This window comes from Canis lupus, chromosome 8, assembly GCF_011100685.1.
Source record: "Canis lupus familiaris isolate Mischka breed German Shepherd chromosome 8, alternate assembly UU_Cfam_GSD_1.0, whole genome shotgun sequence".
Lineage (NCBI taxonomy): Eukaryota > Metazoa > Chordata > Mammalia > Carnivora > Canidae > Canis > Canis lupus.
The window spans coordinates 46,900,508-46,912,966 of record NC_049229.1 but is presented as its reverse complement, the minus strand read 5'-3'; the positions used below and the strand labels follow the sequence as shown (position 1 = coordinate 46,912,966).

General features: G+C 53.1%; 1 protein-coding gene across 13 annotated transcripts in view; it reads right to left on the bottom strand.

Annotated features, from left to right (window-relative positions):
* Positions 1–12,459, bottom strand: part of PAPLN (papilin, proteoglycan like sulfated glycoprotein) — a 34,641-nt gene that overhangs the window by 10,716 nt on the left and 11,466 nt on the right. For 7 of the 13 annotated variants that reach the window (XR_005363514.1, XM_038545184.1, XM_038545191.1 and 4 more), the window contains 9 exons: positions 12,220–12,427; positions 11,478–11,660; positions 11,123–11,264; positions 4,522–4,689; positions 4,113–4,362; positions 2,945–3,065; positions 2,490–2,628; positions 951–1,437; positions 92–229 (listed from right to left, as the gene is read on the bottom strand). Coding sequence is in view for 12 of the 13 variants with exons in the window: in XM_038545184.1 (XP_038401112.1) it covers positions 92–229; positions 951–1,437; positions 2,490–2,628; positions 2,945–3,065; positions 4,113–4,362; positions 4,522–4,689; positions 11,123–11,264; positions 11,478–11,660; positions 12,220–12,427 (1,836 nt within the window). In the remaining variant the exon portion in view is untranslated. The remainder of the gene's footprint in view (positions 1–91; positions 230–950; positions 1,438–2,489; positions 2,629–2,944; positions 3,066–4,112; positions 4,363–4,521; positions 4,690–11,122; positions 11,265–11,477; positions 11,661–12,219; positions 12,428–12,459) is intronic. The other 6 variants (XM_038545188.1, XM_038545183.1, XM_038545186.1 and 3 more) reach the window with 2 other exon arrangements.

Genomic DNA, 12,459 nt, shown 5'->3' with positions numbered 1-12,459 from the left:
GGGTCCCACCAGAGGGGACTGTAGCCCTGCCCTCTTGTCCCAGCGGAGACCCCCGGGGCTGCCACTGGAGGGTGGGCTGCCACACACATACCTGTCGGAGGAGATGGGCTGCCCGTCTTTCTGCCACCTGGCGTGGGGATCCAAGGAGGTGCCACCTTGGCAGAAGAGCTGCACCAACTGCCCCAGGGCTGCCTGCACCAGTGACGGCTCCAGACCTGCCAAGCTGATCCTGGGAAGTGGGGGGGTGAGGACGTGCACTACTGGGACGCCTGCCAGGACCAGGGACTCTCCCTTTATCAGTGCCGGCCACAGACGGCTTGGTGCCCATCCTGTCTCAGGCACTTTCAGGGTCAGAGGGTCCCCTGGGAGGCCACGCTCCAGAAGCCCACGGCCTCAGGAATCCACCCTCTCCATCCTCCCCACCATGCCCTCGGACGTTGCTCCCTCAACCTGGTCCTGCGACAGCAGCAGGATAGACGCAAAGCCCAGGGCACAGAGAGGCCGGGACTCACTTGGGGAACTAGACCATGTGCTTGACCCCTTTGGAATTTGAAGTTTTATTTATTTTGTTTTTACCCTCCCCGAAGTTCTCATTAATATGACCCACAGTAAATCTAAGAATATCACCATTTCACAGGCCAAGAAACAGGCTTGGCAAAGTCGGAGGACTTGACACCTGCAAGCTTTTCCAAGCAGACAGGCCCTCGGGGGGACCTGGCAAGGTCTGACCCAGATGGCACCACCATCTACTGACAAGTCTCCCATCGCCAAAGCCAACTTCCCCATGTGTGCGAGGACAGAAATGAGGCCCTCCGGGCAGGAGCAGCTGAGGACCTGAGGTTAGGGACGGAGAGGGAGGGCCTGCGTGGGGCGGGGGGCGGGGGTGGCTCCAACAGGCACAGCGGCTGGCCTGGGGTCCCCACCCCAGACGCGGGGAAGGGAGGCCTCACCTGTAGGAAGAGCTGTGGGAGGGCGCGGCTGGTCCCCCCGCATCTCCGCCCAGTCCAGGGGCGCTGGGCCCAAGCTCCCCGCCCCGGGGCCGTTCTCCGAAGGCCTGGCTGTGGGACTCCTCCCTTGGCCCGGGCTCTTGGTTGCGCCACCAGAGGCCACCAGAAGGCGGCAGTGGCTTCGCCTGGACCGCGGCCCCCGTCCCGTGCCAGCTGCCCTCTTGCCGGCCTCCAGGCCCCCCGCCGCCACCGGCTCCGGCTCCGTGGGTGCTCTGGCCAGAGGCCCCGGGCTCCGGTCTGCGGGGCCCACGCTGCGGCCCCCGGCAGCTGCTCACGCACTCCTCCTCAGAGGCAAAGTTATTGCCGTTGCCGTGGCACCCGCCGTACCAGAAGCGGTTACACCGGCCCACAGAGGGGACGAAGTACCAGCGGGCAGCCCAGTCCGAGCAGGAGCCGTGGGCGCTGGGCAGCAGGCACCGCACAGGGTAGGCTGAGGGGACACGGAGGGTGCACATCAACAAGCTGCGGACGTGGCCCGGCAGAGCCATGCCAGCAAGGGCCCCCCAGCCCTCAGCCTGGGACTTGGAAGCCAGACCCTTCCCAGTTCGCGGAGCACATCGACTCCCCTGCCCAGGCTCCCGACCTGGCCCTGGGGGCAGACTCTGCTCACTGCCCAGACCTACCTGGCCTGGGACCATAGCAGCCTCCGAATCAGCCCATCCACCTCCACCCACAGAACTAGAGCCCCCCAGAAGGTCAGGGCCATGAGCAACCAGACTGGCCCCCTTATACCCCTCCCATGCCTGACCCAGGTCCCTAGAGAGCACTCATGGAGCAGCCCAAGGGCTTGGCCTTGATATGCTTAGTTCATGATAAGAACCCAGCCCTCGGCTCCCAGGGACACCTGTGAAGATGCCCAGTGGCCCTTCGCCAGCCTCAAACCACCTCCAGCCGCCCCCAGCCTGCCTGTTCCAACAGTCCTCCTCCCAGCACAGCCTGCTCTATCTCTCTGTGTTCAGATGTGATGGCAGCTGGCCCCTGCTTAAAGCCCGTCCAGGGACCCAGCCTCCTGCAGACCCTGACCACCAGCCCCTCTGCCTTTTCAGTCCCCGACAGTGCCACCCATGCAGTCCATGCTCCAGCCTCAATGACCTCCCTCCAGGACTCATCCCAGGCACGGTACGGACACCCCTGTCCATCCTTGCACTGACCACCATTCCATCTCTGCCTCTGAAAGGGGCTGACAACCCCCCTGCGGGGGGGGGCAGGACAATGTGCCTTCCTTCTCTGGGGAGGCCCTGCCTACAACTCTCCCCAAGTCCCACAAGCAGTCAGGCAGTCTCGAGTGCAGACTCTTGGAAACAAAAACAACATGGCACTGTTCTCTGACCTAGCGCCTAGTAAGTGATCAGTAAGTATTTGTTGAAGAAATGGATGAATCACTGAGCTAGTAGGAAGCTCCAGGTGGGGCTCTGTGGGGGTATGGGGACAAAGTGGGACCACAGCCTCCTCACCAGGAAGGATGTAGGGGTACCTACTCACCATAGTTGGGCTGGCCCACACAGCCTTCCCCAAGAGGGCCAGCAGCAGAGGCCACATTATCATAGCAACAGCCAAACTGGGAGCCCCGACACTCACTGGGCTCATTCTGCTGAGCCTGGGGCTGTTGGGCCTTGGGTGCCTGGGGAGGAAGCCCAGAGTTGGGAAGTTGGCTCTTGGCAGGGACTCTAGGCGGCTTGGGGGAGGAGGACAGGAAGAGGGAGGAACTGAATTAGGAGCCCATGATGCAGAACCCCAGCCCCAGGGAAAGGTCAGATGAAGCCCCTGCACACATACACCCCCACACACCAGCCCAGGCCCATCTCAGAAGCCCTGTGGGCCTGTAGGCTTCAGGGACTTCCTTTCTCCAAGGCCAACTTGCAGAGAGCCTGGGTAACAGTAGCATTGAGCAGGCTCGGGGGCTGGATTTCTGTCCCTCGTGTGAACCAGACACTTACTGTGGAAGCCACTGCTCTTGACCCCGGCCTTCTCCTGGTGTTGTCACTGCTGTAAGACCCTGCACAGCCAGCTTGATGGGGCCCCTCAGCCGCAGACACCCCATCAGGGCAGCACCCGTACCTAGACAGGCATCACATAGCTGTCTCTTCACCACCCAGCCCTGATCCCCACCCTTCCAGGGCCCCTGAGCTTCCAGGACCTAGGCTCTGAGGCTCCCTGTGCTGGGGGGCTGAGCAACTGAGGATCCGAGTGGGAGACAGTGTGTCCCTGCACACGGGGCATACTATTTTGCACGCCGAGTCTCTGCTGCACCCACCAACCACCCGATGGCTGCCAGAGAAACAGCAGTAACACAGTAAGCAGAGCCATACCCCCATATGAGGTCCTCAACTCACCCCTCCCACCATAAACCCCAGGAGGAAGTTCACTGAGCCTGCCCAAATACCAAGTCCCCAGGAAGGTTTTGCAAAATCACAGGAGATGGGAGATGGGACAGAAGAGGTGTCAATGGAACCCGTTGCGTGCTTCAACTCCATCAACCAGGAGATGGGAAGGAAGGTGAAGGAGGAACATATCGGAGCACCTTCCCTGTGCCAGGCACCATGGGACTGCTCCATCCTCACAGCAACCACAGCCAGGGGCTGTCATGGTTCCCAAATCTCAGCAGAGGAAGCCAAGATCAGAGAAGTAACTTGCCCTGATCCCCCAGCACACAGCTGGTAAGTGGCTGAGCTGGGAATCACCCCCTGGCTGCTGGCCCCAAAGTCTGGGCTCTCAGCACCCCAGCCCCAGAGAGACTGACAGATTGGTTTGGATCTAAAAGCTAGAATTACATCCCACGTGCCTTCCCAGAGCCTCAGACTACACCTCAACAGGCTAACTTCTACAGTGAGAGCCCAGATTTTTACCCCCACTCTGCGCATTAGGAAGATGAGCGACAGGAAGCCGAGTCCCCAAGACTGCAGAAGGAGGGCAGCTGGGAGACACCTCCAGAGTCCCATTCCTGAGCACTGCAAACCCCAGCCCCACCCCCCTCTGCAGTCACTGCCCTGCCCATCGGATACCACCTCCCCGCCCCCCCTACACACACACACACACACACACACACACACACACACACACACACACGTTTCCTCTTTGACCTGGTAAAGAGGAAGAGGCCCATACCTGCTCTGCTGACATGAGTCTCCAGGGCAGCCCTGCCACTGCGGCCCAAGAGATGCGGTGTGGCCATCAGGACAGCACCCATAGGCGCTGTGTCTGCAGTCTTGGGGTGCCAAGCCAGACTGCAGGGGCTTCTGGTGTGGGGACTGCGGCAGAGCGGGAGCTGGGCCTGCCAGGTGGAGGCCCTGGGCTCCTCTGGGGTTCCCCTGGACCGAGGGCTGCTCCTGGGGGAGCCACCACTGGTGTCTAGAATCTAGAAAGAAGAGGAAGCAAAAGACACATGAGCCATCCACTTGGCTGCTTGCCTCTGTGTCCACCAGACCTGCCTTCTCCATCCCCCCTAAACCACTTGCCCCACCTGGAACCTCCATCTCCTGGGCTCTGTGTTGGGGGCTTCCATTGAGCTTCTTACCTGAGGCAGGGGCCCCCTGAGGGCCCAAAGACATCCAGGGATCCCTGGGGCTGGTGTGCACATCCTGCATGCTGGGGACTTCTGCAGGGAGCAGGCAGTCAGGCCTGAGCAGTGGCCACCCTAACCACCATGTGCTCCCCTCCCGCTGCTCAGGCAGGGCCTGAGCCACTGAGGACAGCAGAAGTGAAAATGAGCAGACCTGTGATTTCATAAAACACCCTTCTCGTGTTTTAAGAGTCTTTAGTCACTTAGAAAAAGCTAATGTTGGGACACCTGGGTGGCTCAGTGGTTGACATCTGCCTTTGGCTCAGGGCCTGATCCCAGGATCCAGGATCGAGTCCCACATCGGGCTCCCTGCATGGAGCCTGCTTCTGCCTCTCTCTCTGTGTGTCTCAGTCTCTCATGAATAAATAAAATCTTTAAAAGGGGGAAAAAAAAAAAAAGAAAAGAAAAAAAGAAAAAAGAAAAAGCTAATGTTATGTGTTCAGCAAAAAGAAAAGCCAGATATAAAATTAGTATCTATGTTTGATCCCAACTACATAAAACAAAACCAAAAAAAAAAAAAATGCTACTTTTAGATTGAATTGATGAAAAGACAAACAATCCAACTTAAAAATGAGCCAAGTGGGGCACCTGGCTGGCTCAGTCCGTGGAGCATGTGACTCTTGGTCTTGGGGTCATGAGTTCCAGCCCCATGTTGGGTGTAGATATCACTTAAAAATCTTAAATAAAAATAAAAATTTTTAAATGGGCAAAGAACATGTACAGACATTTCTCCGAAGAAAATATACAAATAGCCAATAAGCACATGAAAGGATGCTCAGCAGCATCGATCATTAGCAAAACACAAATCAAAGCCACAGTGAGAGATACGCCTTCATACCCACGAGAAGGACTCTAATAAAAAAGCCTGAAATAATAAGTGTTGGTGAACAGGAACCCTCATGCCTTGCAGATGGAAATGCAAATTGGCATAGCCACTGTGGAAACAGTTTAGCAATTCCTCCAAAAGTTAAACATAGAACCATCAGAGAGCCCAGCAATTCCACTTCCAGTTATACGTGCAAGAGAAATGAAAACAGAGGTCCACACAGAAACCTGTACGTGGGTGTTTCTAGCAGGCGTATTCATTATAGCCAGAAGCCGGAAACAACCCAAGCACGTATCCACTGATGAATGAATAAGCAGATTGTGGTATAACCTGTATAATTACTAACAGCCATAAAAAGGACAAAGTGCGCCAGCCTGGATAAACCTCAGAAACGCTCTGCTGGGTGAAAGAAGGCAGGCACAAACCTGTACTATTCCTTTCACACGATATATCCAGAACATGCAAATCCAAAGAGAGAGAAAGCACATCAGGCTACCAGGGAAAGAGGGTAGGGTTAATGGGGAGTAATCAGTTAATGGGTACAGGGTGCTTTTATGGGTGATGAAATGTGGTGTTTGTACAACATTGTGAGTACACAATGCCAAAGTGCATGCTTTACCATGGTTAACTGTATGTAATATGAGCTGCACCTCAATAAAAAAAATTAATATTAAAAACAACGGAATTGTTTAAAACATACACACACAATTTGTTTTTTTTTTTTTAATTTATTTATGATAGTCACACACAGAGAGAGAGAGAGAGGCAGGCTCCATGCACCGGGAGCCTGATGTGGGATTCGATCCTGGGTCTCCAGGATCGCGCCCTGGGCCAAAGGCAGGCGCCAAACTGCTGCGCCACCCAGGGATCCCTACACACACAATTTGAATGATAGATGAAGGGATAGAAGAAGATCATGGAAAAGGCACATATAACAAAATAGTAACTCTAGAGTTTAGGTGTGGATACACAGCTGCTCACCATGCAGTTCTTCAACTATTCTGTATGTTTAAAATTGTTCGCTATCTTTTCTCAAAAAATTAAAAAGGAATCCCGCCTCAGGCTCCCTGCATGGAGCCTGCTTCTCCCTCTGCCTATGTCTCTATCTCCCTTTGTGTCTCTCATGAGTAAATAAATAAAATCTTCCAAAAAAAAAAAAAAGTAGAATTACCGTGTAACACAGTAATTCCACTATTTACCCAAAAAATATGAAAACACTAATTCAAAAAATATAAATGCACCTCTATGTCTATAGCAGAATTATTTACAATGGCCAAAATATGGAAGCAGCCTATCCATAAATGAATGGATAAAGTGATACACACACACACACACACACACACACACACACACACACTGGAATATCACTCGGCCATCAAAATGAATGAAATCTTGCCATTTGCAACACAGATGGATCTAGAGGGTATTGTGCTAAGCAAAATAAGTCAGAGAAAGACAAATGCTGAATGATTCCATTCATATGTGGAATTTAAGAAACAAAAACAGAAAAAAGAGACGAAAGACCAGATTCTTAACTGGAGAGAACACACTGATGGTTACCAGAGGGGAAATGGGGAGATGGATAAAGGGGATTAAGAGTACACTTATTGGGGCATCTGGGTGGCTCAGTGGTTGAGCATCTGCCTTTGGCTCAGGTCGTGATCCTGGGGCCCTGGGATCGAGTCCCACATCAGGCTCCTCGTAGGAAGCCTGCTTCTTCCTCTGCCTATGTCTCTGCCCCTCTCTCTGTGTCTCTCATGAATAAAAAATAATAATAATAATAAAAAAGATTCTCTCTTCCCTCTGGCCCTCCTATGCTTGTGCTCCCTCAAATAAGTCTTAAAAAAAAAGTGCATTATCATGATGAGCACTAAATACAGAATTGTTGAATCACTATTGTACATCTGAAACTAATATAATATTGTATGTTAACTGTACTGGAATTAAACAAATAACCAGGCTTATCTTTCCAGCATGGGGAATTAGATTAGGAGCTGCTTAGAAATATCAAAAAAAAATTTTACCATATTATTATCCAACTTGGTAAACTTACTAAAAATCATGAATTGTACCATTAGAATACGTGAATTTTATGGTATATGATATTTAACCACTTCAAAGTTATTTTAAAAGATTTTTCATCATAAAATGGAGAAAAAAATACAAAAGACTGAGTAAATATGGAACAGAAATTTTTGTAATGATGCATAACAGGACATATCCCCAATGCTCATGGTTCTGAGCACTTCGTGGGGGAACAGGAGCAGGGGCAAGGGTCCCCTTCCTTCTATTTGTTAGTGCATTTCAAAATTTCCACAATGGAAATTTCCACTATACTACTATATAATGAGTAAAGTTATATAAAATAAGGGAAGAGGTGCCTGAGAGGGGTGGCTCCGTTAGTTAAGCATCTGCCTTCAGCTCAGATCAAGACTCCAGGGTGCTGGGATTGAGTCCCACCATTGGGCTCCTTGCTCAGCAGGGAGCCTGCTTCTCCCTCTCCCTCTGCTGCCCCCTTGGCTCATGCTCTCTCATGCGCTCTCTCAAATAAATAAAATCTTAAAAAAGAAGTGAAAATTCCATCTCCCTCTAGACTATATCTTGCCAGTCCCCAGGGAATATTTTAAAAATAATTTAGGGTCGGAAAAGTCTAGTAGATATGCAGTAAAATGTTTGTTTTCGTTTCATCACCTATCCCACGCAGGCCAAACCCTGGGCGGCGGCAGATGCACATTCTCTCCCCAGTCCAGCCATCTCAAGCACACCTGCCACCTCCAGCACTGTGGGCACAGTCCCTAACCAGCCTGGGAATTTCTGCCTGCTGTCCCTCTGGTGCCGCATTTTAAAAGGCACCTTTCTGCCCAACCCATCCCGCCCATAGCTTCTCCTGAGACTCTCCTCTTCCACCTTCTCAGGCTTGATTTGGAGTCCAGCACCCCTTCCCGAGCACCCTCTGGGCATCAGGCTCTGCTGGGCAAGTGCCTGGCCCTTCATTTTCATGGCTCTTGCCAGCACTTGGATTTCTGCAGCCTGCTCCCCACCAGGCTCCTGCTCCAACTGCCTCCACTCGGGCAGGTGCCACGTCTGTCCTCCTAAATAGCTTTCATGGTGATACTATTGAGCTCCAAAGCTTTCAGTGGCTCCCCTGAGCCTATTAGACAAATTTAATCTGCAGCCAAGCCTTCCATCCCCAGCCCTAAGAGCACCAGCCCCTGGACAGACCTCCTGCCGCCACCCCCACATGTCAGCTGAGGGTGGCTTCTGGTGCCCCTGCTGGCCTCACTTGGAGCATTGAGTACACACATTGAAGTGTGACCAGAGTGATGGAAAAACTGTGTTTTACATTTATTCTAATTAGGATTTAATTTTAAGCTTAAAAACTGACACTTGATTCATTTATTGGAGCTTCAGTATGGTTGGAACAACTTGGGTGTGTGAATCTACTTTTCTGACTGCACATTCTATAAAAATCTAATTATAGATCAAGTATGCCAGTGAAATTTTGCATCTGAATTAAGATATGCTATGTGAACGATACATTGGATTCAGAAGATTTCTTTTTTTAATCTTGTGAAAAAAGAAGGCAAAATAGCTTACTCATAATTTTTATACCAATCACGTGTTAAAAAATATTTATTAGGGTTAAATAAAACATTATTTAAATTTTTAAAAATTTTAAGCAATCTCTACACCCACCCATGGGGGGGGGGCGCGGGGACTCAAACTTACAACCCCAAGATCAAGACTGGACCAGCCAGGTATGCCGTTAAATGTAATTCTTTTTTTTTTTTTTTCAAGTAGGCTCCACACCCAGCATGGAGCCCAACACCTGGCTTGAACTCGGGACCCTGAGATCAAGACCTGAGCTGAAATCTAGAGTCAGATGCTTAATGGACTGAGCTACCCAGGTACCCTAGGAACTTCCCAAATTCTAACTTTTCCCCCATCGTGGACTTCTGCAGACAAATGAAATTGGAAAATGTTTACACACCAAGTGGCTTTAAGGCGGTGGGGGGGAAGTGCATACAAAATCACACACACCTAACAAAGAAGTACACTAAAGATTTATCCCGGGATCCCTGAGTGGCTCAGCGGTTTAGCGCCGCCTTCAGCCCCGGGCGCGATCCTGGAGTCCCAGGATCGAGTCCCACATTGGGCTCCCTGCATGGAGCCTGCTTCTCCCTCTGCCTGTGTCTCTGCCTCTCTCTCTGTGTGTCTCTCATGAATAAATAAATAAAATCTTTAAAAAAAAAATTTATCCCACTAAAGCATGGGATCAGGGCAGTTTCATTTGTCTATATGCTGTTTTCCTAATTTCTCCAAATTTTCCACAATGAACATAGATTGTTTTATAAAACTAGCCATTAAGGTTGTTTCTTTTACAATGCAGCCCGGCCTGAAATCCTTTGTTTCCTACCTTTCTCTCTACATGAATGCCTCTCTGGGGCAGGCTCAGGGCCACCTCTTCCAGGAGGGTGTCATGGCTCTAAGAGGACCCTCCCTGCCTGTGCACAAGGGCCAGGCTGAGGCACCCCAGAATCCTGGCCCGGGGAACCCACACAGCCTCATGTCCACCACTACCAGCCTTTTGCTTCCCAAGCTCTGTGTGTTCAGACACTGTGCCAAGTGACTCACCATAAGAAAAGCACTCTTACTAACCCCATTGTACAGATGGGCAAACTGAGAGGTGAGACGCTCACCTGGGCCACAGAGTTGGTCAGCAATGGAATAGAGATTTAAACTCAGGTTAGCTGTTAACTCCAGGCCACTGGTTCTTAGCCATCGTGTCACATGCCTCCCTTGGAACTCCAGCATCATGGCTCACAGGACACCCACCACTGGCAGGTCCCGGCCAAACACACCTCCCTGCAGTATCAGAAGGCCACCACCCCCACTCACCCCTGAGCTGAGCCCCAACCCGCATTCTTCCTCAATATCACATCCTCACACCAAGCAAGTACTGGCCCCTGGGCCCTTCCTCCTCAGCTCTTCATGCCTGGGACTTCTTCTTTTCCAGTGGGGATGGGGATGAGAAGGGGAAGACCAGGGCAGGAGCAGTGTGTGAGGACAAAGCTTTCCTGGACCACACCCCTTCATCTGCACTCACTCATTCAATAAACATTTACTGACTATCCAGCTCCTGCTAAGTTCTGTGGAGGGCACAAATAGCAGTTAAGGATGTCAGGGACTGGGATGCCTGGGTCCCAGTTGGCTGGTCCCAGAAGGCTCAGTGGTTGATTGTCTTCAGCTCAGGTCATAGTCCCAGGGTCTTGGGATCCAGTCCCACACATCAGGCTCCCCGCAGGGATCCTGCTTCTCCCTCTGCCTATGTCTCTGCCTCTCTGTGTGTCTCTCATGAATGAATAAATAAAATCTTTTTAAAAATTTTAAAAAGGATGCCAGGAGCCCAGCTTCCAGGAGCTCAGCACTAGTAGGCCTAACTAACCATATAGCATCACAGCAGCACAAGGCAACTAACCCAAGAGTGACGGTAGTTGTGTGGACTTTGGGGGTGGGAGAAGGGTGCTGCCGCTGAGGGGGAGACAGGACTGGCTCAGAGGCTGCACAGACCCACACTGGGCGGACGGCAAAGGATCCAACAGACACAGAGGCAGGAGCAGAGCATTGCAGGTGGCGGACACAGCACAGGAAGTGCTGGCTAGGCTAGGGGAGGGGGCAGAGGTGGGGCCAGGCCCACTAGAGCCCTCGCATCCCCACCCCCACCCTTACCTGGGGGCAGATGGCAGGGCTGGGTGTTACAGGGCTCCACCTCCCCAGGCTTCCATGGCTGCAGGCTCCTGCAGTGGCCAGGCGGCCTGATGGCACAGGTGACCTGGCGCCTCCGAGTACCCGAGCCACAGCTCCTGGAACACTGGGGCCCACAGGTGGGCGTGGGAAGAGAGGACAGGCTCACCACCAAGAGCACCCCGGAGACTGGGGGAGCCCGCAAGGAAGAGAGGGAGGGGGAAGGTGCCAGGTAACGCATGTCAGGCCCCAGGATGGTCACGGATACAGCCACCTGCCAGAGACCCCAGGGACCAGGATGGGGCAGCAGGGACAAGGGGGGAAGTGGGCAAACACTCACCAGACCCCAGGCGCCCACGTGCCAGGCCTGGTCCCTGATGGGGGGACAGTCTTCATGCACACAGGGCTCAGTGGTAGGGGGCCGGTGCTCCGAGGAGCATGCCGTGGCAGGGAGCAGAGCCCCCTCATCACTCTGGCAAGTGACGTTCCGCCTCCGGACCCCTGCACCGCAGCTGACAGAGCACTGTAAGGGTCAGGCTGTCAGCAGAAGCTTGTGCCCACCCGGGGGAGCCATGCCAGGTCACAGAGCTGGAGCCCCCCGCCTGGCATGGAGGGTGGACAGCACCCTACTGCCCATGCCCAGCGCCCAAGCTCAAAGAGGCTGAGCCACTCTTCTGAGGTCCCGTAGCCTACACCATGCCTGCTGTCACCAAGCTTAGGTACATTCCCACATTCCCCTGTTGAGACTACATACAGGGGCTGGAAGCAGTGACCAGCAGCCCCAGACAGTGCCACCTCCTCCCTCACCCCCAAACAACGTGCCTGGCTGCTTCCTCACACAGAGACAAAGCCTTTCCTACCCCGCCTGGGATCCAGGAGGAGGAAGGGTCCAAACACCTGCTCCTAGTCCCAGCCTTGGCAACAGCTTCTGAGATGCCCTAGCAGGTCATTTTATTTCCCAGGATCTACTTCCCCAGTGGAGGCCAAGCCTCCCAGCCTGGCTCTGCTGTGGCCCCAGGCCCAAGACCCAGGCCCTGACTCCCTCCCCACCCTGCCCCAGCCCCATCAGACAGAGGCCTCACCTCTCCCCAGGGCTCTGCACTCCAGGCTGCACAGCGCTGCAGGTTGCAGGCCCGCGTGGTGGGGGGCTTTCCCGGCAGGCCTGCACACTCTGCCTCCTCCTCGGCCTCCTGGACGCCGGCCCCATCAGATGAGATGCAGTAGACAGAGCGGGACTGGGAGCCACCACCACAGGAGGCCGAGCAGGGCAACCAGGGCCCCATCTTCCAGCTGGAAGGGAGCAGGAATCCAGTAAGGCTGGC